This window comes from Oncorhynchus keta, chromosome 32, assembly GCF_023373465.1.
Source record: "Oncorhynchus keta strain PuntledgeMale-10-30-2019 chromosome 32, Oket_V2, whole genome shotgun sequence".
In the NCBI taxonomy this organism is placed as follows: Eukaryota; Metazoa; Chordata; class Actinopteri; order Salmoniformes; family Salmonidae; genus Oncorhynchus; species Oncorhynchus keta.
Window position 1 is genome coordinate 10,275,698 of NC_068452.1, and position 27,156 is coordinate 10,302,853.

Sequence of the window (27,156 nt, forward strand, 5' to 3'; positions counted from 1 at the left end):
TTACTTGGAGCTGGTGTACTTGGTTATGGCCTTGCTGCCGTCAGACACTGCGTGCTTGGCCAGCTCACCAGGGAGCAGCAGGCGCACGGCGGTCTGGATCTCCCTGGAGGTGATGGTAGAACACTTGTTGTAGTGGGCACACCGGGGCGATACGCTCAAAAATGTCGTTCACTAACGAGTTCATGATTCCCATGGCCTTGGAGGAGATGCCAGTGTCGGAGTGGACCTGCTTAATACTTCCTGTCCACTCGGAGTGGCTCATGCTTTCCTACCAAATAGCATACGTAAACAATATTCCAATAACATACCAACCACTATATGGACTTGGCCCTTTTGAAGAGGATGTGGGTGCCTCATAAAAGAGGCCTTTGGGTTCAAGTCGGGATGTCGAAGTTCCGAAAACAGTGCGTTTAACCTCTGAAACCGTACAGGGTGCGTCCCTGGCGTTTCAGAGCGTAGACCGCATCCATGGCGGTAACGGTCTTCCTCTTGGTATGCTCGGTGTAGGTGATGGCATCACGGATCACGTTCTTCAGGAACACCTTCGGGACAAGGCGGGTCTCCTCATAGATCAGACCGGAGATACGCTTCACACCGATAGCGGGCTTGGTGATTCCATGGATCTTTTCACAGAGAACTTTGCGGTGACACTTGGCGCCTCCTTTTCCAAGTTTCTTTGCCTCTTTGACTCTTCCTGGCATAGATTCGTTGCTCTATTTTCCTTTCCCGACATGAATTTACTGTATTTAAAACCAACTTTATTACAATTACAGCTCATAGCTGTATGGGGGGAAAGGGAGGGGGGGTGAATGAATGCATCCACATATATACACACATTTTTATTTTTATTATGCAAATGTATTTTGAATGTTTTTGTATTTTATTTTTGCTCTTTTTTTATGTTGGAAAATAAACTATGTGTAATTAAAGTCAGCCTTGCATGATTATGTTTTAGATGGAGGATATTTTAGGTCAGTTTCAACATTATGTACACGGGTGTGTCTGTGGCCCATTTGGCCTGTCCGACAGCTTCCTTCAATGATAGATTATGAGTGGCTCTGTTGATGAACTTCTGGCCAATGATTGACTGTCTATTGTTGATTGATGTGAGTCCGGATGTGCTGTGAATGTAGTGATTGCTGATGTATCTTGGTAGTCTGTAAGCCATTTCTATTGCCATGTTTCGGGTTTATCTGTAGCCAATTCATCTGCTATGGTGAAGCTGTTATCCAGGCTGGTAGGGCGTATCCAAAGAGAGATCAGATGTAGTTCATAGACTTTCATCACTGTCTGAGGTGAAGCTCCATATTTTCTTCCGCACAGCGTTTTTAAGTGGTGGGGGGTTGGGGTATTGCTGTGGAGACCTTCACTTTAATTGTACGGTTGTGGGGTTGTAAAAGTGAAAGTGATAATGTTTCTGATGGAGAGTGGTAGTTTGAGATTGGCGTCTGCAAGCCGGTAGCACAACCGGTAGAAACCACCTACAAAATGTTAATTCTCGTCCCAATTAATCCCTCTATAACAAAGAATGGAAAAACATTGTCAACCGAGAAATATAGAAAACAGTATATACTTCAAATCTGACACCAGTAGACCATCCCCTCACCCTCTCTGTTACTATTGAAGGAATAAAGACTCATCTGAAATCAAATGAAAAACAAAGCATCTGGGGAAGACAACATTGACAACACACACAAGCAAGCACCTGATGAATACCTGCACCTCCTTTCTAACCTCTTCACCACATGTCTCATGGATGGCCATTTTCCCCTACCTTGGAAATCTGCAGTTGTCACAATGAGTCACAAACCTGGTAAAGACCCACACAACGTCACAAGTTAAAGACCAATCAGCCTCCACAGTCATGTTGGGAAGCTGTTTGAGGGAGTACTCACCCAAAGACTGAGGAGCCGCACTGAGGAAATGGGTCTTTAACTTTAACTTCACAGGCCATGGAAGGCACACTGACTACATACTGAACTAGTATGATTCACCCCACGTTGAAACCCTCTAATAGAGATAGGCCTAAAGAACTCAGAGAGGTCCCAAGTAGAGAGGAGGTGACTCTCCCACACACAAAATAACAACAACTAACACACCAAACATCCATTGGAAAAAATGCCCACTTTTTCATAAATGGATTCTTCATCTTTCCATACACGGGACACCGTCAAATCCAAACGCCGAAGATATAGGCTACAGGGAAACAAATACACATGGGATGCCCTAAAGGCAAAGGGGCCCCATCATGTCACCTTGTGGAAGGCCATGTCATCTTGCAGCGGCAGTATATTACCTGTCATTAATAACATCATTCTTCTTCTTTCTTCCCTAGACAGGATCCAACCTGACAGTCAGGGGGCCAAGAGGACCTGAGGTGCCAATAGGAGGGGTGGTGATACCTCTGTCAGCTGAAACGCAGTAAAACATTCCTCAGACACCCACCCACCCACACAATGAACAGATGGTTTACCTATCCATACAGAGGTGATAGGGATGTGCAAAAATAGTATTGTACTTTTCTTTGCTAACCAATAACAAAGTGTCTTATTATTGGTGTGATGTTGCTCATTTCTGGCCCAGGTGACACTACGCCCACAAGATTGCCTCAGATGTAGCATAAAACGACGGCCACAGAAGGAGGGCCCATCTCAACTGTTCATTTCAAAAGGGACAAATGGGGCGGACCCATTGATGCCATAAGGGTCCAAGAGCACATACTGGCACTTTATCATTCAGTGCAGTCTAACATCTCAGATGTGACTAGCTTTAATCTATCAAATTATTGTTGCCATTCTGGTCTCTTACCTGTACTTACTGGCTGCCAGCCCTTGGTTTAGTAATATATAAATAAATACAATATAAATAAATAAATAGTACATAGTACATCTAGGAACAGAGTGGGCTTTTTAGGATAAGGGTTGACAAGGTTTTGACTAGGTGGGCTACAGCTAGTGTCATGAAGTGACTTTTCCCTAGCAGGTTAGGATAATTATGGTTATGAAAAGGGTTAGGGTTACCGAAAATGTCCCTTCTGGTCGTAGCTGTACTCCATCTAGTCACAATCAACTTACAAGTCATCACACAGAGAGCAGACTTGAAGCACAACTGCACTGTCTGGAAGACTGCACCGGACTGAATTGGAATCCCTCCAACAGCACACTAACTACATTCCACTTTATGGTGTCACAGTCAGCCCCTCGGAACACTGACCCCCAACATTCTCAAACACCTTGGATACCAAAGCCAACCATTCTCGAATCACTCACATGCCCAAATCAACTAGGGTGAAGGCTGCCATGAATTCGATGCTGAAAAGCAAACCTCCTTCACAGAGCAAGATCATAGGACTGGGAGTGAATAATACTCTGTCTGCAGAGGTGTTTGGGGCCTTGTGTTGAACAGCAGGTGAGTCTTTCACTATAGTTCCCCTCAACTGCTTGCAATCCCCTATTCTCAACAGCCTTGCTCTTCGCTAGGCTAGCGTGCAGTTACTTCACATGTACAGTACAAAAAACAAATGACAGAGGGCCTGTTACCACACCCTATAGCCTAGATAATCTACTTTGACTACAGTGACATTGCTAGTAAGTAGTCTACAGTATAACGGATAGCTCCCCAACTAGGACATGACGTGGAAATGGAAGATGGACACACACTGAGGAAAACTCCTACCAATATCAAATCTAATCCAATCACCCATCAAATCAAATCCTATTTGCCACATACACGTGTTTAGCAGATGTTATTGCGGGTGTAGTGAAATGCTTGTGTTTCTAGCTCCAACAGTGCAGTAATGTCTAACAAGTAATATCTAACAATTTCACAACAACAACACACACAAGACGCATCAATCTAACCAAGGCAATGGAATTACAATATATACATGTATGGGGCGAGCAACGTCAGAGCGGCATAGACTAAGATACAGTACAATAGAGTAGAATACAGTATACATATATGACATGAGTAATGCAAAATATGGAAACATTATTCAAGTGACTGCTGTTCCGTTATGAGTGGCTAGTGATTGCCGAGAAGAAGAAAAAACACACCTTAGTGGAACCCACGTGGCAAGACAGAAAGGAAGACATGCAGAGGGACTAATGAAGAGGACATGAAGAAGATAGGAAGGAAGACATGCAGAGGGACTAATGAAGAGGACATGAAGAAGACAGGAAGGAAGACATGCAGAGGGACTAATGTAGAGGACATGAAGAAGACAGGAAGGAAGACATGCAGAGGGACTAATGAAGAGGACATGAAGAAGACAGGAAGGAAGACATGCAGAGGGACTAATGAAGAGGACATGAAGAAGACAGGAAGGAAGACATGCAGAGGGACTAATGAAGAGGACATGAAGAAGACAGGAAGGAAGACATGCAGAGGGACTAATGAAGAGGACATGAAGAAGACAGGAAGGAAGACATGCAGAGGGACTAATGAAGAGGACATGAAGAAGACAGGAAGGAAGACATGCAGAGGGACTAATGAAGAGGACATGAAGAAGACAGGAAGGAAGACATGCAGAGGGACTAATGAAGAGGACATGAAGAAGACAGGAAGGAAGACATGCAGAGGGACTAATGAAGAGGACATGAAGAAGACAGGAAGGAAGACATGCAGAGGGACTAATGAAGAGGACATGAAGAAGACAGGAAGGAAGACATGCAGAGGGACTAATGAAGAGGACATGAAGAAGACAGGAAGGAAGACATGCAGAGGGACTAATGAAGAGGACATGAAGAAGACAGGAAGGAAGACATGCAGAGGGACTAATGAAGAGGACATGAAGAAGACAGGAAGGAAGACATGCAGAGGGACTAATGAAGAGGACATGAAGAAGACAGGAAGGAAGACATGAAGAGGACATGAAGAAGACATGAAGGAAGACATGCAGAGGGACTAATGAAGAGGACATGAAGAAGACAGGAATTATCTCGAATTAAATGAAGAAAGGAGCTCAGAACAGGGTTCATCCGAGATGCACTGTTGACACCCTCTGCCTAATTTAGGAGCTAAAAGGAATAAGTAAACTCATGTAAGGGAGAGATCTCACCGCCACCTACTTGACCAGAAGTCATGTGGCCAACACTCAGCTTAAAATCATTAGGAGCTATAAGGAGTCAGACAACTAACTGGTCAGTCAAGTCATGTAGGGAGGGATTTCATTGCCACCTGCTGGATCAGAAGTCATATTGCCAACACGGGCCTTAAATGCATTAGGAGCTATAAGGAATAGGTCGACTCCTCATTCAAGCCACGGAGGGAGGCATTTGAGCACCACCTGCTGGATCTGAAGTACTATTCACAATGGCCACAGAGAGCCATCATTGCTCAACTGGTGCCATTTCCCCAAGTATGTGGTTAAAAAAACAAAAAAACAACAACAGATCATCAAATAGGCAGTGCTTTCAAAACTCCAAACACATTTTCAAGTAGAGTACACCAAATCATAGTTACTTTTTCACCCAACGTAATCAGTGTTTCATCTACAAATACGTGCTGCACATTGCAATACATGTTTTTATGAAGTCATTGCTTTCCACAATGCAATGCTCACATTACTTTTGATATGATATTCTATTTCATTTTTTAAAATGTATTCCACTCTATTACTTAATCTCACTGCTCTGAAATCAGAATCACTTAACTGTTTGGTGTTGAACCTTTTTATTTATTTATTTAACCAGGCAAGTCAGTTAAGAACACATTCTTACTTTCAATGATGGCCTGGGAACAGTGGGTTAACTGCCTGTTCAGGAGCAGAACAACAGATTTGTACCTTGTCAGCTCGGGGGTTTGAACTCACAACCTTCCGGTTACTAGTCCAACACTCTAACCACTAGGCTACACTGCCACCTGCACATTTTCAGCTGGTTTTTGTCTACTGCAGATTTGGAACACTACATCATGACAATGTATGTTTGTGAAGTATAAAATGAGGGTCACTTCAAATGGTACTACTTGATTAAAAATGGATTGCAACTGTTCTCTCTAAACCTACAGCATTATTTTTCTGTACGCTCTCCTACTGGTATATGGATTGTAAAAACGAGAAAAAAAACGTTTGAGATGCCATTACATTATATATCCTGTATAACTTCTTCTCGAGGACTATATATTACATCAATGCACCTCCACATTCGTTTTGTTGCAGTGACTTAAAAAGTGGAGATGCTACAGATGACCAGGGAAAGTGGAGTAAAATAAAGTGGTTTCTGTGAGAATTACAGGGGGGGGGGGTTATATAGATACTGGAGTCTATTGGATGAGGGGTGTACTGAACTGTGCCTATAGCGTGTCAAAATTCACTCAAACGGAAAATAGCCCTTGCCAACTGGGCAGAGGCGGTGGCCATTTCAGCACCACGGTTACTATGAGAATATTTATTTCCTTATGAAGTCTATGCAGCAACCAGGACGCACCTGCAATGTTGATAGCAAATCTTGTCATTTGTCAAGTAATAATTTGACCGTCCGTTGCTGCTGCTTTTGTACAGTTTAATAAGAGCTGTTTTGAAAACTGTTGATGTTTAAATCGACATATTCCTGCTGTCCTAATACCTTTTTCTGTGAAGGGAACTCTGATCTAGTAAATCTAAAGGTAAAATGTGAACCTTTGTGACTGGGTCTAAATGTATTTATAAAGGCCTTCTTACATCAGCTGATGTCACAAAGTGCTGTACAGAATTCAGAATTCATGTCAAATAACATGGACATGAGTTCATTCAACTTAATATGATTCTTATGGCCTTGGAGGAGATGCTGGTGTCGGGGTGGACCTGCTTCAGGACTTTGTAAATGTAAATGGCGTAGCTCCCCTTCCTGGACTTTCGGTACTTCTTGCCGCACTTCCCTGCGGTCTTGGTGACAGCTTTCTTGAAGCCCTTCTTGGGCGCGGACTTTGCTGGCTCGGACATGATGTTGATGTCTCGTTGCTTCTCAGAAACAAATGAGGGGTGGAGAGCGCTTACCTGTCTTATGAAAAGGAAACTAAGCATATTCAGCTGCCATGGACACACCCCTGCTTTCTCATCCCTGCCATTTGCCCAGTGGAGCTCTTGCGCTCAAAAGAGTCTTCCACTCAGAGGCGGGCTTCCCGAACAAAGACAAATGTGTGGGATGCCTTCCCCTCCCCTCCCCCTTCTCTCACATTCTGTAATGGATGGGAAATTGTGCGTTTCAAAATGTGTGTGGGGGGCACGATTGCTGCTCCAAATAACGCTGATCCTCGAATTGCCCACTTTGGCACTGTCACACATAGGCGTCACTCTGTGCATGAAGGCTGCACTGAACAGAGTCATGTCATTAATATTCCCTGTCCACTCGGATTGGCTCATGCTTTCCTACCAAATAGCATACATTTACATTACATTACATTTAAGTAACATACCAATCACTATAAATGGAATTCACCTTATGACATCCAGTGGAACAGCCACTCTTACAATAGTGCATCTAAATCTTTTAAGGGGGGTAGAAGGAAATCCTATCCTAGGTATTTTAAAGAGGTGGGGTTTCAGGTGTCTCCCTGGTGTTTTGAGCATAGTCCACGCGTCCATGGGGAGTGTGTCTCCACCATTGGGGTAGAGCTTGGTTTTGACTGGGCTGAGTCAACTGTTTCTCAATAAATAATACAGGCCATATATGAACTGGCCATTGTTTGGGTGTGGGCCTGATCAAGCCTGTTTTGGACATTGAGGATGCCGTTCTTGAACCCTCACAGCTCCGTAGGCAAGCACCATGGTCTTGTAGCTGCCTATTTATCAATGGAAGTCAGTTTGAGAGATTTTCTGGTCTGCCAGAACTTGGGAATGTGTGAACAAGAGCATCCTGGATGAGTTTAGGATGTTTAATGGCACTTGGGATGGCAACATCCAGTTGCAGTAATCCAGACAGATGACAAGTGCCTTTAGCTCAGCTCCTGTGTGAGGCAAACTCTTCCAGAATGTCTGAGATCTGAACCTGCCAGGACTTCGCCAGTTTGATGTTTTGAGAACTGCCCAGGCTGTTGTGCACTGTAACGCCAGATTCTGCGCTCCTGGGAGGAGGCTGGAGTCCACCGTGATGATGATCATGGAAGCGGGCAGTCCTTCCCTCAGGAAGAGCAGCTCCGTTTTGCACCAGGTTCAGATAGGTGGTGATCACTGATCCAACTGTTATGTCTGCCAGACATGCAGAGATGCGATTGCTCACCTGGTCATAGAAGGGGTAAAAATACCTAAACAACATTCCATAACATACCAATCATCATTGGAATTGGCCCTTTTGAATCGGATGTGGGTGGCTCTTAAGAGCCTTTAGTTTCACTACTTAGGAAAACAGTGTAATTTAACTGCAATGAATACTGACAGACCTCCCTGTGTTTCTAAAGACCCTTGGACTCTTCCTCTGTATGCTTGGTTTTAGGCCTTTCTAAATAAATAATACTTTAATATATTGAACTGTCACAGCTAGGTGGCACTCATTCACCCTCTCCTCAGTCATCCTCACACTAACTGCCAGCGTGAAGGGGCTTTGGGCTTGTCTGGCTTAGAGGGAGGCGTTGGTTGGTTAGAGGGAGGCGTTTATAATATTTAGGTTAGAAATAATAAATAGGACATGGATTTTCTTAATTTCTCCAGTACTGAAAGCAGAACCGATAACGTCGGAGCTTATCGATACTACGGTCTTTCATCATTTAGCTCCGGGCCCGTTTAATACCGGGTTTCGGTACCCATCCCTACTCCAATCTCGTGCTTCCTGTTTACAAAGATGTGCAAAATACTGAGGTGGTCGGAGGAAGCAGACGCGATGCTACAAGACTGTTTTGCTAGTACAGACTGGGATATGTTGCGGGATTCATCCGATTGCATTTAGGAGTTTACCACAACAGTCACGGGCTTCATCAATAAGTGCATCGATGATGTTGTCCCCACAGTGACTATAAGAACGTATCCAAACCAAAAACCATGGGTTACAGGAAATATCCATCTAAAGGCTAGAGCAAGGGTGCCCAGACTTTAGTTCGATAGGAAGAGGGTGGAAAAAGTAGATCCTAACGCGGTCTACCCCCCGGCCCCTCCCCTAGCCAATATTAAATAACTTTTCACCTCATTGATTGGATGATTTGCACTGCATGCTGTCGGCAAGCTTTATATAGTCTGGGTTGTAGCTACTGATTGCTATCTTCAAGCAGGTGTCCAGGTGATCATCTGTTAGAGTGGACCGTTATTTTTGACTTGATGATCTTCATGTCTTAAAATGTTGACTCGCAAAGGTAGGTAGATCCAAAAAAAATGCTGTCAAGTACATGGCAACTTTTCTCATGTTTGGATATTTTTCCTCCATGATAAGGTTCCCGAAAGTGTTCCCCTGATGCCCTCAATTTGATTTGGAGGTCACTTTGCAGAGTCAAAATTTCACTCTCGATGGCTGATGCCTCCATGTGAAAAAATTATGCAATTTCTTTGGCAATTTCGTCAATATCAACTTCCACACCAAACATAAAGCACATAAATGTTGCCACAGGTTCCAAGATCGCAAAGTCTTGAAAGCGTCAGTCAAAGTCTGGGAAAATGTTCAACGTATCGACCACAGTCACAAAGTGCTAGTGCTTTTCCCTGACTTTCAAGCTCTGACATATTTTTGAAATTCCTCAGTTCATGTTGCTGCGATTGTGAGGACAGCAATTTCAGTTTTTTATTTAAATGCTGTCAGTCACAGAGCTAATCATTTAAAACATATTTGTGTATTGTCATTGCAGCTCAAATTTGAGCTCATTCAGCCGAACAGTTACGTTGGTCAAAAATTCTCAATTTAACAGCCACACTTTGTCTTGCAACTGCTCATATTCTGCATCTTTTGAAGCCAGAAACTCCTCGATTTCAAATAACAGATCCCTAAATCTCTGCAGGAATTTACCTCTACTAAGCCACCTTACATCTATCTATCTGTGTGTTGCGTGTCTGTCGACACGTTAAATTGAAGTGGAAAGAACAGTTACGCATTTATGTACTTTAGGTGCTCTCTCAAATCCTCATCCATCATTTCTCAGTGCCACAGGTTCCAGGATCACCTGGACACCTTTCAATATGGGACAGGGACAAGAAAGCCTGCTACCACCTCCGGCGAGACATCAAAAGGACAATATAGGAGGAAGGTGGAATCCTATTACACAGTGGAATACTATTACATAACACCATCATCCCAGACACTGTAGACCCACTCCAATTTGCATACCTCCCCAACAGACCATCAGATGATGCAATCTAACATTATGGGCTATTGTGTGTAGGCCTGTGACACAAAATCGCAATTTAATCCATTTTAAATTCAGGCTTTAACACAACAAAATGCTTTTAAATAGCAATTTTTTAACTGTGTCCAGCAAAACTCCACCCAGTCCAGGCCTTTATGTTAGAGTGGCCGGACGGAAGCCAATCTTCAGTAAAAGGCACATGACAGCCCGTTTGGAGTTTGCCAAAAGGCACCTAAAGAAACAAGATTCTCTGGTCTGATGAAATCAAGATTGAACTCTTTGGCCTGAATGCCAAGCATCACGTCTGGAGGAAATCTGGCACCATCGCTACGGTGAAGCATGGAGGTGGCAGCATCGTGCTGTGGGGGTGTTTTTCAGTTGCAGGGACTGGGAGACTCGTCAGGGTCGATGGAAAGATGAACGGAGCAAAGTACAGAGAGATCCTTGATGAAAACTTGCTCAGGACCTGGGGTGAAGGTTCACCTTCCAACAGGACAACAACCCTAAGCACACAGCCAAGACAATGCAGGAATGGCTTTGCGACAAGTCTCTGAATGCCCAGCCAGAGCCCGGACTTGAACCTGATCTAACATCTCTGTAGAGACCTGAAAATAGCTGTGCAGCAACGCTCCCCATCCAACCTAACAGAGCTTGAGAGGATCTGCAGAGAAGAATGGGAGAAACTCCTCAAATATAGGTGTGCCAACCTTGTAGCGTCATACCCAAGAAGACAACGCTGTAATCGGTGCCAAAGGTGCTTCAACAAAGTACTGAGTAAAGGGTCTGAATACTTATATAAATGGGATATTTCAGGTTTTTATTTTTATACATTAGCAAGCATTTATAAAAACCTGTTTCTGCTTTGTCATTATGAGGTATTGTGTGTAGATTGATGAGGGGGAAAAACAATTTAATACATTTTAGAATAAGGGTGTAATGTAACAAAATGTGGAAAAAGTCACGTGGTCTGAATACTTTCCGAAAGCACTCTGTTAGGGGGCTCGCCTTCACCTACACAACTCAGCCGGGCCCGGTACTGGCCAAAATGGACAGAAATGGGAGCCATGATGGTAAGGGTTGGCTAATCACTGTGGGAGATAAGGAAGGTGGACCACAGCTTACTGGCCTCGTCCTGGCATTGTGTGTTCACTCGTTGAGTTCAAGTGAATGAATTGCCATCCCCAGCCTCTTTGTAGGCTCTGTGGTAAGGTACTCCTCAAACATTGTGTAGCACCCACCTGGGTGATGCCAGATAGGGCGCCAAAGGGCCACTGCACCTCAGTTACAGGAAAAGTCCACCTTGGAGTAACCACTCGGGAGATCTGTGCCATTTCCAAACCAATTCTTCTGTTCTTGTTCAAATAAAAAACAATAGCTAACTAGCTAGTTAACTAGCCTCTTAGTTGTCTTAGCAAACCAACTGACTAGCCAGTCTATGATGTTATGATAACCACTGTTTGCCTGGATTTAATTAGTTATCGTTTTCCTTTACTACTGGTCTGGCTCCTTTGTACATTTCCAACTGGCGGCGCTGTTGCACATTTCCTGGTGCGCCAGCTGCTGTTAAACACAAAAGAAGAAGAAAACCACAAAACTAGATTTAGTTTAGAAGAAGAGAATTGCCCAGGAGCAAAATGTAAAAGAATAAATGTTGTAACAAGTGAGTAATGGTGACATCACATGAACAGCTTATGTGTATTTGTGTTAAGGGAAACGGATGTCTGCCATGGTAAATGTGTTAATAGTTGCATGGCTGGTAGACCAACAATATCTGGAAGTATGCATGTGTGTTACTGTCTTGTGCAGTCCCACCCACTCAGGCCCCAGAGACTGAGCAGGGTATTTGAGTTTGCGAATGACAGAAGGAATGGGAATGTATATATTTTTTATTAATACTTTTTGAGGAGTTTGTGTGGATTCATCTTAATTTCCCTTCCCCTATGGAATTAAATTGTTTTGTAAATATTTCACCCCCGTCCATTTGGTGGCGACAATACGCCTTTTGCGTGTAGTTCACCATGAAACCCAAATGAGGAAGAAAAAGGAAGTAGGAAGATTTGGAGACTAGTTTGTTTTGGTTATGAACATTCCTTGCGGATTCAAGACCTACTGACTGGACGGAATAGGCCGACTACTCACCTCACTCTGTCGAAAATGTCTAAACTACAGTCGTTTCGTGTGTTTTTAAATGAGCGTTTAACGGCAGCTGCCCTGGATATTTTCGCGGCAGTTGAGAAAACGGTGGCAGAGTACAAGGAGGAGAATGATCGGCTACGGAGACTGCTGCGGATCACACCGAAGATAAAACTAAGTAGAATTGGTTAGTATGTAGCTAGTAGATATCTACCAGGGGATCTAGGGTTATGTACTTATTGTAAGGGATAAACGCCCGACAATTTTTCCCCAAACTGGTAATGTACAGAACTCAGGCCTTTATCCCGCGTATATACATACCACAGTTGCCAAATAAAACAATACTAAAGTCCACTTACCCGGAAAATGTGTTTATTTAACGTTATATATATATATTTGACAAGATATTGAATACTTTCTCATATTTTGGTTGCTAGATGCGACCCAGTCTTTCATTTAGTTCGATATTCATGGACGCTGCCCAGTTCATTCTATAGCTATGTTCCATGGTCGCTGGCAACGTTTTGCCTCTTGCTTGCTAGCTAGCCAACTAGCTACGGCTAATACAGTCACGACCTCTGCAGCCAGTAGCTACATTTGCGTGTGTTTAAGCTGCTTTCTATTGACATTAATTTGGATACATCCATACCAACAAGCGGATGTTGCCCGATGTTTCAATTTCATAGCCCCCTAGACGGGAGACTGGGGGATATTTAACTTTTTTAAAGCGAATTTCCTGCCATTCTACGTATTTTGACACAGGCCTAAACTATGACCAGTGTGGGAAATAAAAACCATAGGTCAGGTGTATTCAGGATGCTTTGAACATTTAAATGAACACTCAAACTTCGACGACTTTGTTACTTGTAGCTTTTTGGGGGGATGAAATTGACACTTTTAGGTTCACAATCTGTTCAACACAATTATTTTTATAGTTACAAATCAGGTCACCTTACAAAACTTCCCTGCTAAAACACACTGTAGATCTATCTGTCTGCTGCTTTTAAGTTGCCACAGCCTAAATGACAATCACCAAATGAGGGGACTAATGTGATTAAATCGACTTTTGTACATGAAGTCAAAAGGCTGCATTCTGCTATAAGGATGGGAGTACCAGCAACCTAATTTAGTTGACAACATCCTTTTAGTTAAATAAATTCAGTGGAGAACATTCTCTCTCTCCATTCAGCTCCACTCTAATCTTGAGGTGTGTTTCTTTAAAACATGCATCCAATCCTGTTGATCCCTTACATAACTATAGAAAAAAGAATGTTAACCTTTGTTTAACTAGGCAAGTCAGTAAGGAACACATTCTTATTTACAATGATGGTCTAGGAACAGTGGGTTAACTGCCTTGTTCAGGGACAGAACAACAGATTTACATCTTGTCAGCTCCGGAATTCGATCTAGCAACCTTTCGGTTACTAGTCCAACGCTCTAACCACTAGGCTACCTGCCGTCCCTAGACTAATGAAATGCTTCAATGTGCCACGGGTTCAAAGTGCCGTGGCAAGACAGGACAATTAGAGGTTTTGTTCGTGATGTTAAGTTGCCGGCGCAGATGAGATCGCATGCTCTGATTTCAAAACTATTTGGAGCACAGTTGAAAAATGTACGTGCTCACTATACAGTGGACTAATTAGAAAAATAAAAGCAGTATTTTTAATGCGTGTGATATGAGGTGTGCTGTGAGAGCGTGAGAAGAGGGTCAAAGGAGTGTGTCTCACAGCCAATGCCTGAGACTTACGAGGAGATCGCATTGCATATCAAACACTAGGCTAGAAGCTAGCTAAACACACTACATATACAAAAGTATGTGGACACCACTTAAAATTAGTGGATTTGGCTATTTCAGCCACACCTGTTGCTGACAGGTGTGTAAAATCGAGCACACAGCCATGCAATCTCCAAAGACGACCATTGTCAGTAGAATGGTGTCACTGAAGAGCTCAGTGACTTTTTCAACATGGCACTGTCATAGGATGCCACCGTTCCAACAAGTCAGTTTGTCAAATTGCTGCTCGGGTGAACTGTCTTTGGAAGCAACGTCAGCACAAGAACTGTTCGTTGGGAACTTTGGGTTTCCATGGCTGAGCAGCCGTACACAAGCCTAAGATCACCATGTGCAATGCCAAGCGTCGGCTGGAGTGGTGTAAAGATCGCCGCCATTGGACTCTGGAGCAGTGGAAAGCCGTTCTCTGGAGTGATGAAGTACGCTTCAGCATCTGGACGTCCGACAGACTAATCTGGTTTTGGGCAGATGCCACGAGAACGCTACCTGTCCCAATGCATAGGTGCCAACTGTAAGGTTTGGTGGAGTAGGAATAATTATCTGGGTCTGTTTTTCATGTTTCAGGCTAGGTCCCTTTGTTCCAGTGAAGGGAAAGTGGAAAGCCTTCCCAGAAGAGTAGAGGCTCTTGTAGCAGCGAAGGGGGAACCAATTGCATATTAATGCCCATGATAGTGGAATGAGTTGTTCGGCGAGCAGGTGTCAGCTTAATCATGGCCGGAAAGACATAAAAATAATTAATTTGTACACTGCAAGTTGACCAACTAAGCTCAAAAATAATTTACTTTTAACAATGCACACCTATTAATTGAAATGCATTCCAGGTGATGACCTCAGGAAGCTGGTTGAGAGAATGCCAAGAATGTGCAAAGCTGTCAGGCAAAGGGTAGTTACTTTGAAGAATCTCATATAAAATATATTTTGATTTGTTTAACACTTATTTTGGTTACTACAATGTAGGAAATAGTACAAATAAAGAAAAACCCTGGAATGAGTAGTTGTGTGTGTGTGTGTGTCCAAACTTTTGACTGGAAATTTTTGGACATCTACCTTCTGATCGCTAAAATAATGATGATCACTTCCTCAATTCAAATATTATGGCGACACTATACCAAAGATGGCTTGATATGGCTTAGAAACTTGGGAGCCAAGCGCAAGTTCTCAGTGTAGCCTGCTATCGCCTGGACAGGTTGATAGGTCTTCTAATTCCTAGAATAAAAACATCCAGGCTTCTGCATAACAATCCATTTATTTAAAAAAATGTATTTACAGGGGCCAGTTTTGAACAAACTAATCCAGTCCAAATCGTCCTCTGGAATAACAGACATTGTGGGGTAATGGTTGCATAACCAACGTTCTCTAGTAATACTACTCCTGTGCAAATAGGGCTTTAAACATTTTATTTTTATTTTATCTATCTCTGATCCCGGGCGTTCCATTGAGGGCTCTAGGGATAGGCCGTCCTGCTAGCGGGACACCTGTCGACAGCATCCCGTGGAGGGTGTTCAATTCTAATAAATAATTGTAATATTAAACATACAAGTATCTTAAATCATTTAAAAGCTTAAATTCTTGGTTAATCTAACAGCGTTGTCCTATTTACAATAGGCTTTACAGCGAAAGCATACAATGCGTGATTGTTTGAGGATGGCACCCACAACATATTTTCAACCAGCACAGGCTTCATAAAATCACAAATAGCGATTTAAATAAATCACTTACTTTTGAAAATCTTCCTCTGTTTGCAATCCCAAGTGTCCCAGCTACAACATGAATGTTTGTTTTGTTAGATTAAATCCTTCTTTATATCCCAAAAAGTCTGTTTTAGTTGGTGCCATCGATTTCAGTAATCCACTCGTTCAACATGCAGACAAAGGAGTCCAAAAAGCTACCATTAAACTTTGTTCAAACAAGTCAAACTACATTTCTATCCAATCCTCAGGTATCCAAAAATGTAAATAAATTATAATATTTAATATGGAAAGAAGTATGCTCAATAGAAAAGTCAAATTAGTAAGCGCGCAGTCTATTGGTGTGCTCTTCACCGTGCGCACCAACAGACTGATTTTGAACCAGGAGTCTTTGTACAAAAACTCTATATTCTTGCTCGTTTTTGAAGAAACAAGCCTAAAACAATGAACAAATCAAATTTATTTATATAGCCCTTCGTACATCAGCTGATATCTCAAAGTGCTGTACAGAAACCCAGCCTAAACCCCCAAACAGCAATCAATGCAGGTGTAGAAGCACGGTGGCTAGGAAAAACTCCCTAGAAAGGCCAAAACCTAGGAAGAAACCTAGAGAGGAACCAGGCTATGTGGGGTGGCCAGTCCTCTTCTGGCTGTGCCGGGTGGAGATTATAACAACATGGCCAAGATGTTCAAATGTTCATGAATGACCAACATGGCCCAATAATAATAAGGCAGAACCGTTGAAACTGGAGCAGCAGCACGGCCAGGTGGACTGGGGACAGCAAGGAGTCATCATGTCAGATGGTCCTAGGGCTCAGGTCCTCCGAGAGAAAGAAAGAGAGAATTGGAGAGAGCACACTTAAATTCACACAGGACACCAAATAGGACAGGATAAGTACTCCAGATATAACAAACTGACCCTAGCCCCCCGACACAAACTACTGCAGCATAAATACTGGAGGCTGAGACAGGAGGGGTCAGGAGACACTGTGGCCCCATCCGAGGACACCCCCAGACAGGGCTAAACAGGAAGGATATAACCCCACCCACTTTGCCAAAGCACAGCCCCCACACCACTAGAGGGATATCTTCAACCACCAACTTACCATCCTGAGACAAGGCCAAGTATAGCCCACAAAGATCTCCGCCACGGCACAACCCAAGGGGGGGGGGCGCCAACCCAGAGAGGAAGATCACTTCAGTGACTCAACCCACTCAAGTGACGCACCCCCCCAGGGACGGTATGAGAGAGCCCCAGTAAGCCAGTGACTCAGCCCCTGTAATAGGGTTAGAGGCAGAGAATCCCAGTGGAAAGAGGGGAACCGGCCAGGCAGAGACAGCAAGGGCGGTTCATTGCTCCAGAGCCTTTCCGTTCATCTTCCCACTCCTGGGCCAGACTACACTCAATCATATGACCCACTGAAGAGATGAGTCTTCAGTAAAGACTTAAATGTTGAGACCGAGTTTGTGTCTCTTACATGGGTAGGCAGACCATTCGATAAAAATGGAGCTCTATATGAGAAAGCCCTGCCTCCAGCTGCTTGCTTAGAAAATCTAGGGACAATTAGGAGGCCTGCGTCTTGTGACCGTAGCGTACGTGTAGGTATGTACGGCAGGACCAAATCAGAGAGATAGGTAGGAGCAAGTCCATGTAATGCTTTGTAGGTTAGCAGTAAAACCTTGAAATCAGCCCTTGCCTTGACAGGAAGCCAGTGTAGGGAGGCTAGCACTGGAGTAATATGATCAACTTTTTTGGTTTTATTCAGGATTCTAGCAGCCGTATTTAGCACTAACTGAAGTTTATTTAGTGCTTTATCCGGGTAGCCGGAAAGTAGAGCATTGCAGTAGTCTAACCTAGGAAGTGACAAAAGCATGGATTAATTTTTCTGCATCATTTTTGGACAGAAAGTTTCTGATTTTTGCAATGGAAAAAAAGCTGTCCTTGAAATGGTTTTGATATGTTCTTCAAGAGAGAGATCAGGGTCCAGAGTAACGCCGAGGTCCTTCACAGTTTTATTTGAGACGACTGTACAACCATTAAGATTAATTGTCAGATTCAACAGAAGATCTCTTTGTTTGTTGGGACCTAGAACAAGCATCTCTGTTTTATCCGAGTTTAAAAGTAGAAAGTTTGCAGCCATCCACTTCCTTATGTCTGAAACACATGCTTCTTGCAAGGGCAATTTTGGGGCTTCACCATGTTTCATTGAAATGTACGGCTGTGTGTCATCCGCATAGCAGTGAAAGTTAACATTATGTTTTCGAATGACATCCCCAAGAGGTAAAAATATATAGTGAAAACAATAGTGGTCCTAAAACGGAACCTTGGGGAACACCGAAATTTACAGTTGATTTGTCAGAGGACAAACCATTCACAGAGACAAACTGATATCTTTCCGACAGATAAGATCTAAACCAGGCCAGAACTTGTCCGTGTAGACCAATTTGGGTTTCCAATCTCTCCAAAAGAATGTGGTGATCGATGGTATCAAAAGCAGCACTAAGGTCTAGGAGCATGAGGGCAGATTAAAAGGTTATTTACCACCTTCACAAGTGCAGTCTCAGTGCTATGTTGGGGTCTAAAACCAGACTGAAGCATTTTGTGTACATTGTTTGTCTTCAGGAAGGCAGTGAGTTGCTGCTCAACAGCCTTTTCTAAAAATGTTGAGAGGAATGGAAGATTCGATATAGGCCGATTAGTTTTTTATATTTTCTGGGTCAAGGTTTGGCTTTTTCAAGAGAGGCTTTATTACTGCCACTTTTAGTGAGTTTGGTATACATCCGGTGGATAGAGAGCCGTTTATTATGTTCAACATAGGAGGGCCAAGCACAGGAAGCAGCTCTTTCTGTAGTTTAGTTGGAATAGGGTCCAGTATGCAGCTCATCATTGTGTCAAGAGATATAGTACTAAAACACTTGAGCGTCTCTCTTGATCCTAGGTCTTGGCAGAGTTGTGCAGACTCAGGACAACTGAGCTTTGAAGGAATATGCAGATTTAAAGAGGAGTCCGTAATTTGCTTTCTAATAATCATGATCTTTTCCTCAAAGAAGTTCATGAATTTCTCACTGCAGAAGTGAAAGCCATCCTCTCTTGGGGAATGCTGCATTTTAGTTAGCTTTGCGACATTATCAAAAATGAAATTCGGATTGTTCTTATTTTCCTCAATTAAGTTAGAAAAATAGGATGATCGAGCAGCAGTAAGGGCTCTTCGGTACTGTCTTTCCAAGCTAGTCGGAAGACTTCCAGTTTGGTGTGGAAGCTTGCTTCAGAGCTCAGGTATTTTCTGTGTACCAGGGAGCTAGTTTCTTATGATAAATGTTTTTAGTTTTTAGGGGTGCAACTGTATCTAGGGTATTGCGCAAGGTTAAATTGAGTTCCTCAGTTAGGTGGTTAACTGATTTTTGTCCTCTGGCGTCCTTGGGGAATCTTTGTGTTGTCTGTGAATTTATAGCAGGACTTTTGATGTTCCTTGGTTGGGGTCTGAGCAGATTATTTGTTGCAATTGCAAATGTAATAAAATGGTGGTCCGATAGTCCAGGATTATGAGGAAAAACATTAAGATCCACAACATTTATTCCATGGGACAAAACTAGGTCCAGAGTATGACTGTGACAGTGAGTGGGTCCAACAGACTGTTGGCATCTAGTGGAAGCCATAGGAATTGCAATCTGGAAGCTGGAATTACATTGAACCAATAGCTTTCCATTATTAGAGCCTGGGAGCTCAAAAAAAAAACATTTCTGGTTGGTTTTCCTTTGGAATTTCGCCTGCCATATCAATTGTGTTATAGTCTCAGACATTATAAAATAATTTCTAGAAGCTTCAAAGTGTTTTCTATCCAATGCTACTAATTATATGCATATCCTGGCTTCTGGGCCTAAGTAACAGGCAGCTTACTTTGGGCACATCAGTCAAGCGGAAATTCAGGAAAATAGACTCTAGCTCTTTAATATACTTCAAAAAAGGCATTTGATAGATTGATCTTAAATGACCTCTGCGCGTTTTCATGAATTTCGTTATCTTGAAGCCAATTCACAACAATATGGGAAAGGATATGGAAGTGAATCAGAAGGGTCATCACTTTCACCGAAGACTTGTGATTATATTGACAAGATGGTCGGCTAACCGCTCTAACAATGGAAATACATGTCTGCAAAAGGCAGGCGGCGAGATCAGGTGGGAACATTCTAGCCAATGAGAGGCCAGATATGCATGTGAACAACAGGCGCAACTCCGATATAAAATCTTTTTGCGCAAAATTGCTGGAATGTCACGTGCATTACACTTAACAACCCAAGCATTATGAAACTTATATTTGATCAAATAAGCCTTACCTATCAACATAGCAATTCACTTTTATCTTGACCAAATTTGACACTCGTTACCCCCCCATACAAAAACTATTGGTCTGCTTAACGCTTGATTTCGCACAGACAGATTTTGGGCGGAGTCGACCCTCTCGCTTCGCCTCTACATCTCTGCTCGTATAGCTGTCGCAAAAATATTGGATTACTGCTAGTGTTTCGCTGGACAGACGTTGCTGATGTATGTCAAAAACCAAAACCCTGTATTTTACATATCAGCACGGGCAATCTACTCCAATATAAGAATGAGAGTGCCAGAGCGCAGAATAATTGAGGAATATATGAACGACCAAGTACCAAGTTATGACAGTTGTCAGTAAACATCAGCAAAAAAAAACGTCATTAAATTGTTGCCAGTGTAACGCAGTTAAGAATGTTCCGTAAGCTCACTCCACAGCCAGCTTGAAATGTCGTGGATGGAGCCTTCCAATAGATACCTTTTTGTGTGGTTCAACCTATCGCAACATTGTCTAGTTACCCACTAAAACATTCGAACCAGATCTGCTAGGACTAGTAAAATGGTCAGAGTGAGGTATTCTCTCATTTGTGCCTGGAAGTAGCTGTTAGCTTGGGTGTTTGACTGCCGTTTTGAGGTCAGAACGCTCGGATCAATCCTACTCCTCAGCCAGAGGGTCCAGTGTGCACTCTGAGACCGAAACGCTCAGAATTTACGAACGGCCCAAAACACACACAGGCAAGGGAACACAACCAAAAATGTCTATACTGTCTCGCTGGTGGTGGCACAAAAGGGCTGGGTTTTGATGAATAAATAAGTTGAGGGTGTGACGAGAGCTTGATCACTCACTGGCCAATCAAGGTTCTCCTTGGCTTAGTACTGCATGCTGTTGTCTCAAGTTGTGTAGGTTTTTGATGGTCTTTGCGATATCATCCACTCCAATTCGGCTGGAGGGCAAAGAATATTCTCATCCTAGTCCGGTGTAGGTTGTAGGTTATTGATGGTCTTTGCCTTATCAACTCCAATTCGGCTGGAGGGCACAGAATATTCTCTTCATAGCCCATTTGTAAATTGATAGCGTTTATTAAATAGCATGCAGTAACAAATAATAGCAACAGATAAATGAATCCAGTTTTGCTTAATATGTTTGCAGTCTACAATGTTCTATTTGGCTTCAACATGTAGGCCTAAATGCCTTTGCGCATCACATTTGCACTCTAGAAATGTGGCACTTGTTGGGTTGTAAATTTGAAATACTTGCTACACCAGAAGTTAATGTTGGAATGTAAATGTTGGGGTCAATTAAGGGTGGGTATGAGCCATGGGCTCAGAGAGTGCCTTTTCCCTTACATAGTAAATCACATGGTTGTGGTCACTGATGAGGGTGGATAGCAGTGGATTAGTGAGGAATGGCAGCAGAGGTCAGGTCACATGAAGGGACAAGGAACAGTTTATTACCCACGTCCTGCCTAGCAACAAAGATGTCATGTTTAGAGAAAAGTTGATCAAAATGTATACCTTAAGGTGGGTATAAATACTGGTGCTGGTGGGAGCATGTCTTTGTCTTAAGCAGCTGTGTGACCCAGTGGGCGAATAAACTTGGTTTGAGCTTTACTAATCGTCTGAGTTTTTAACTCCGTTTATTTAGAACCTAACAGCGCGTTTTCAATTGCAAAGATATATTTGCCGACGATATGGAATTATAGGACTGAATCATTTAAATAAGTTTGGAGGAGTGCTTATTTGGTAATCAGACAAGACTCACTCTTTGAAAATGGGATGGATACTTGAACAAGCAAAATGAAGTATGCAGGTAACTATGTGATTTGTGAATGATGCAAAAACCTCATATTTCAAGGCATTCTTACGAGTACACCATTTAAAATCCTTCCATTGATGGGCTACTTGGCTAATGCATGGCCAGGATGAAAGACACTGACGCATTGCTGTTAAACCAGACTTCATTATATTATTCGAAAATTGATTAAGTCATTTCCCCCCCCCTCATCAGTCTATACACAATACTACATAATGACAAAGGAAAAACTGTTTTTTAGACATTTTAGCAAATGGAAACAAGTATTCAGACCCTTGACTCAGTACTTTGTTGAAGCACCTTTGGCAGAGATTACAGCCTCGAGTCTTCTTGGGTATGACGCTACAAACTTGGCACGCCTGTATATGGGGAGTTTATTCTATTCTTCTCTGCAGATCCTCTCAAGCCCTGACAGGCTGGATGGGGAGCGTTGCTGCACAGCTATTTTCAGGTCTCTCCAGAGATGTTAGATCAGGTTTAAGTCCGAGCTCTGGCTGGGCCACTCAAGGACATTTAGAGACATGTCCTGAAGCCACTCCTGCATTGTCTTGGCTGTGTGATTGTCTTTTTCTTGTTGGAGGGTGAACCTTCGCCCCCAGTCGGAGGTCCTGAGCGCTCTGGAGCAGATTTTCATCAAGGATCTCTCTGTACTTCGCGCCATTTATCTTTCCCTCGATCCTGACAAGGAAGAGTCTTGGTGCTTCCAAACTTCCAGTTAAGAATTACGGAGGCCACTTGTGTTCTTGGGGACCTTCAATGTTGCAGACTTTTTTTGGTACGCTTCCCCAGATCTGTGCCTGGATACAATCCTGTCTCGGAGCTCTACAGATAATTCCTTCGACCTCATGACTTGGTTTCCGCTCTGACATGCACTGTCAACTGTGGGACTTTATATTGACAGGAGTGTGCCTTTCCAAATCATGTCCAATCAATTGCAATTACCACAGATGGACTCCAAGTTGTAGACACATCTTAAGGATAATCAATAGAAACAAGATGCACCAGAGCTGAATTTCGAGTCTCATAGCCAAGGGTCTGAATACTTATGTAAATAAGGTGTTTTTTAAAATTTTGAATACATTTGCTAAAATTTCTAAAAACCTGTTTTCGCTTTGTCATTATGGGATATTGTGTATAGATTGAGGAAACATTCATTTTATACATTTTATAATTAGGCTGTAACGTAACAAAAATGTGGAAAAAGTGAAGGGGTCTGAATACAAGTATCTTGTGATAGTGGACTTTTGAAGTTGCTTTGAGACATGATTTGGGGGTACGTGTAAGACTAAGAAGAGATGCAAAGAAGTAATTGAAAATGGATTTCAAGTTTTTATTTTATAGAATTGGAATTTCTGTTTTTTTTTTTTTTCTGAATTTACTGACTTCAATTCAAATTGACCCTGATGTCTAAAGGCTGAATAGATCATATCTGCTCCTTTCTCCTTCCCTCCAGACTCCCTGCAGCTCTCTCTTGCTGTCTCTGAAGAGGTTCCCTTTGAGCAGCAGCACTGTGAGCAGGAGTGGAGCACGAGACTGGGGCAGGAGGATCCAGAGCCCACACAGATTAAAGAGGAACAGGAGGAACTCTGTACCAGTCAGGAGAAAGAGAAGGTTCAAGGGATGGAGGCTGATATCATAGAGTTCAAATTCACTCCTTGTGTGAAAAGTGAATGTGATCAGGAGGACACACTTCAGCCCTTGACTCTTCCCCAACCCCAGACCTTGGAGAACAGAGATAGTGACTCTAAACTAGTGGATCTCAAACCTTTTGGCAATGTGACCCACCTAAATAATCAAAACAATGACTCCAGCCACACCACGTCTATAAAAAATCAACGCTGCCGTGACTGTGGTGAAACATTTGCTCTGAAAGCTGACCTGCAGAGGCACTTGACTCTCACTAAGATGAGACCCAGGGAATGCAGATTCTGCAAAAAACAGTACCACTCTACCTGTAAACTGAAGGCCCATGTTCGACTCTGTCACGTGGAGAAACCCTGCTCAATTTGTGGCAAGACCTTCAAATACAAAGGGGTTCTGTCCAGGCACATGAGGACTCATACAGGAGAGACAGGAGAGAAACCATTTAGTTGTGGTGACTGCGGGAAAAGCTTCAAACGCAAGCAGCATCTAACCAACCATGTACGGACTCACACAGGAGAAAAACCATTCAGCTGTGGAGACTGTGGTAAAAGCTTCATTCAGAAGGGACATCTAACCGAACATATTCGAACCCATACAGGAGAGAAACCATTTAGCTGTGGTGACTGTGGGAAAAAAAGCTTTAATCAGAAGTGGCTCCTAACCGAACATATACGGACTCACACAGGGGAGAAACCGTTTAACTGTAGTGACTGCGGGAAAAGCTTTAGTTACAAGGGAGACTTAAGGAGGCATATGCTGACTCACACAGGAGAGAAACCATTTAGCTGTGTTGACTGCGGAAGATGTTTCAATCATAAGGGGCACCTAAGGAAGCATATATTGACTCACACAGGAGTGAAACCATTTAGCTGTGGTGACTGTGGGAAAAGCTTCAATCAGAAGGCAGCCCTAAAGACACACATACTGACTCACACAGGAGTGAAACCATTTAGCTGTGGTGATTGCGGGAAAAGCTTCTATCAGAAGGGACACCTAAATGAACATATTCGGACTCACACAGGAGAGAAACAACATGTCTGCTCAGTATGTGGTAAAGGATTCACACAGAAGGCTCATCTGGTGAGGCATGTAAACAACGTCCACAAAGAAAGAGAACAGGACGAAAACAGGAAATAAGAAAGAAATGAGGAGAAAGATCTGTCAGATGGTGGGAATAAAAAGGCAGGATGTGGACAGGACAACACTCATATGAAAACACAAAGAAAAGCAACATAAGTGTGGGTCATTCATGCTGTAGGTTTCAGATAAATGGAGGAATGATATTCTGTTGGCCTACAATTGGGGTAAGTGTAGCGATCATAGTGCCACCAGTACCAACCTTGTTAGCCGAATGGTTTTGGACCTCTGGTGTAATATTTGAGGGGTTTGACTGACCGTCGCAGGAACTGGGGTTTGAGTCCTGGTATTTTTTTTTTTCATTTTTTTTTTTTACCATGTCATTCTTAATCCAGCCCTGCCCTAGGTCTTTGGTGGCTCAGATTGCTCATCTTGCTAAATATATTGTTCTAAACTGTTTGATTTGTCTTCCTAATCATGTTTCTTTAACTTTTAAATATATATTATTTATAACCACAGTTAGGAAAGGTGATAGATAGCCTATGGATATTTTGCTCTGAACTTGCCACCCAAAGCCGTTTTAGTCAGGGGCCATATTTAAGTCCTGTTTTAGGCCTCTCAAATATGTACAAATACATCGTACAAGGGAGCATATGTATTCCATTCTCTGTATAGTGAACAGAAGATTGCTGTTCAAGGTCATGTATATTAAAATGTAGAGGAAAATAAAGTGCTTGCTAAATGTTTATGGAGTGCTGAACTGCCTGTTAATTCTATCCATCATTTTAGGGAGCCTAAAACATGATATACTCTCAAGCATTTGTCTAATTCAATTTGTGCAATCAAAACCGTTTTTACTATTATCCATGAGTGCTGTAGCTATGCAAAGGTATTCCTGTGATAAACATTACAGCAGCAATTTGATATAGACTTAATTTAATCTGATTTCAGGGGCAGAAGCAAACCAAAAAAGCAAGGGTAAATGGGAATGTGTGAAAACAGGGTGAGAGTTGTCCTACTTTCAAAAACACAAATGCTGTTTATTACGTGCCACATCAGGCTTGTTGTTTGGGGGCTTACATTAATTCTGTAAAATTACCTGTGAGACAATGTCTTTAAAAAAAAAAATGCCTGCCATGTAGCCTGCCAGTAATTGCATTGAATCAAATTAATCAGATGCATGATTAGTTGAGTCCAGGGTTCAAAATAGTTCAAAATAATGACTCTATGTACCTAATGTTGAAGTCGGAAGTTTACATACTTAGGTTGGAGTCATTAAAACTCATTATTCAACCACTCCACAACCAAACTATAGTTTTGGCAAGTCGGTTAGGACATCTACTTTTTCCAACAATTGTTTACAGACAGATTATTTCACTTATAATTCACTGTATCACAATTCCACTGGGTCAGAAGTTTACATATACTAAGTTGACTGTACATTTAAACAGCTTGGAAAATTCCATAAAATGATGTCATGGCTTTAGAAGCTTCTGCTAATCGACATCATTTGAGTCAATTGGAGGTGTACCTGTGGATGTATTTCAAGGCCTACCTTCAAACTCAGTACTTCTTTGCTTGACCTCGTGGGAAAATCAAAAGAAATCAGCCAAGACCTCAGAAAAAAATGTGTAGTCTGTTTCATCCTTGGGAGCAATTTCCAAATGCTTGAAGGTACCATGTTCATCTGTACAAATGGTACGCAAGTATAAACACCATGGGACCACGCAGCCGTCATACCGCTCAGGAAGGAGATGCGTTCTGTCTCCAAGAGATGAATGTACTTTGGTGCGAAAAGTGCAAATCAATCCCAGAACAACTGCAAAGGACCTTGTGAAGATGCTGGAGGAAATGGGTACAAAAGTATCTATATCCACAGTAAAACTAATCCTATATCGACATAACCTGAAAGGCCGCTAAGCAAGGAAGAAACCACTGCTCCAAAACCGCCATAAAAAAAGACTATGGTTTGCAACTGCACGGGGGGACAATCTTTACTTTTTGGAGAAATGTCCTCTGGTCTGATGAAACAAAAATACAACTGTTTGGCCATAATGATCATTGTTATGTTAGGAGGAAAAAGGGAGAGGCTTGCAAGCCGAAGAACGCCGTCCCAACCGTGAAGCACGGGGGTAATAGCATCACGTTGCGGGTGTGCTTTGCTGCAGGAGGGACTGGTGCACTTCACAAAATACATGGCATCATGAGGAGAGAAAATTGTGGATATATTGAAGCAACATCTCAAGACATCAGTCAGAAAGTTCAAGCTTGGTCGCAAATGGGTCTTCCAAATGGACAATGACCCCAAGCATACTTCCAAAGTTGTGGCAAAATGGCTTAAGGACAACAAGTCAAGGTATTGGATTGGCCATCACAAAGCCCTGACCTCAATTCTATAGAAAATTTGTGCGCAGGACTGAAAAAGTGTGTGCGAAAAACTGTG

At 42.6% G+C, this 27,156-nt stretch overlaps 2 protein-coding genes and 1 pseudogene across 2 annotated transcripts; 1 reads left to right on the plus strand and 2 right to left on the minus strand.

Moving 5' to 3' along the window:
• LOC118365041 (histone H2B-like) lies at positions 1-6,922 on the minus strand (annotated as a pseudogene).
• On the minus strand, positions 411-701 carry LOC118365043 (histone H4-like). Its single transcript, XM_035746943.1, has one exon. It carries the CDS (start codon positions 699-701, stop codon positions 411-413), a length of 291 nt encoding a protein of 96 aa, XP_035602836.1.
• Positions 6,923-12,258: 5,336 nt separating the features above from the next.
• Positions 12,259-25,459, plus strand: LOC118365044 (zinc finger protein OZF-like). The gene is made up of 2 exons (XM_035746944.2): positions 12,259-12,562; positions 23,446-25,459. The coding sequence occupies exons 1-2, from the start codon at positions 12,397-12,399 to the stop codon at positions 24,771-24,773; spliced, it is 1,494 nt and encodes a 497-aa protein (XP_035602837.1). The 5' UTR covers positions 12,259-12,396; the 3' UTR covers positions 24,774-25,459.
• Positions 25,460-27,156: the final 1,697 nt, after the last annotated feature.

Coding starts and splice junctions, on each gene's coding strand:
- LOC118365043 (XM_035746943.1), bottom strand. CDS start 701: ATGCCAGGAAGAGTCAAAGAGGCAAAGAAACTTGGAAAAGGAGGCGCC.
- LOC118365044 (XM_035746944.2), top strand. CDS start 12,397: ATGTCTAAACTACAGTCGTTTCGTGTGTTTTTAAATGAGCGTTTAACG. Junction 12,563..23,445: donor GATAAAACTAAGTAGAATTG/GTTAGTATGTAG, acceptor CCTTCCCTCCAG/ACTCCCTGCAGCTCTCTCTT.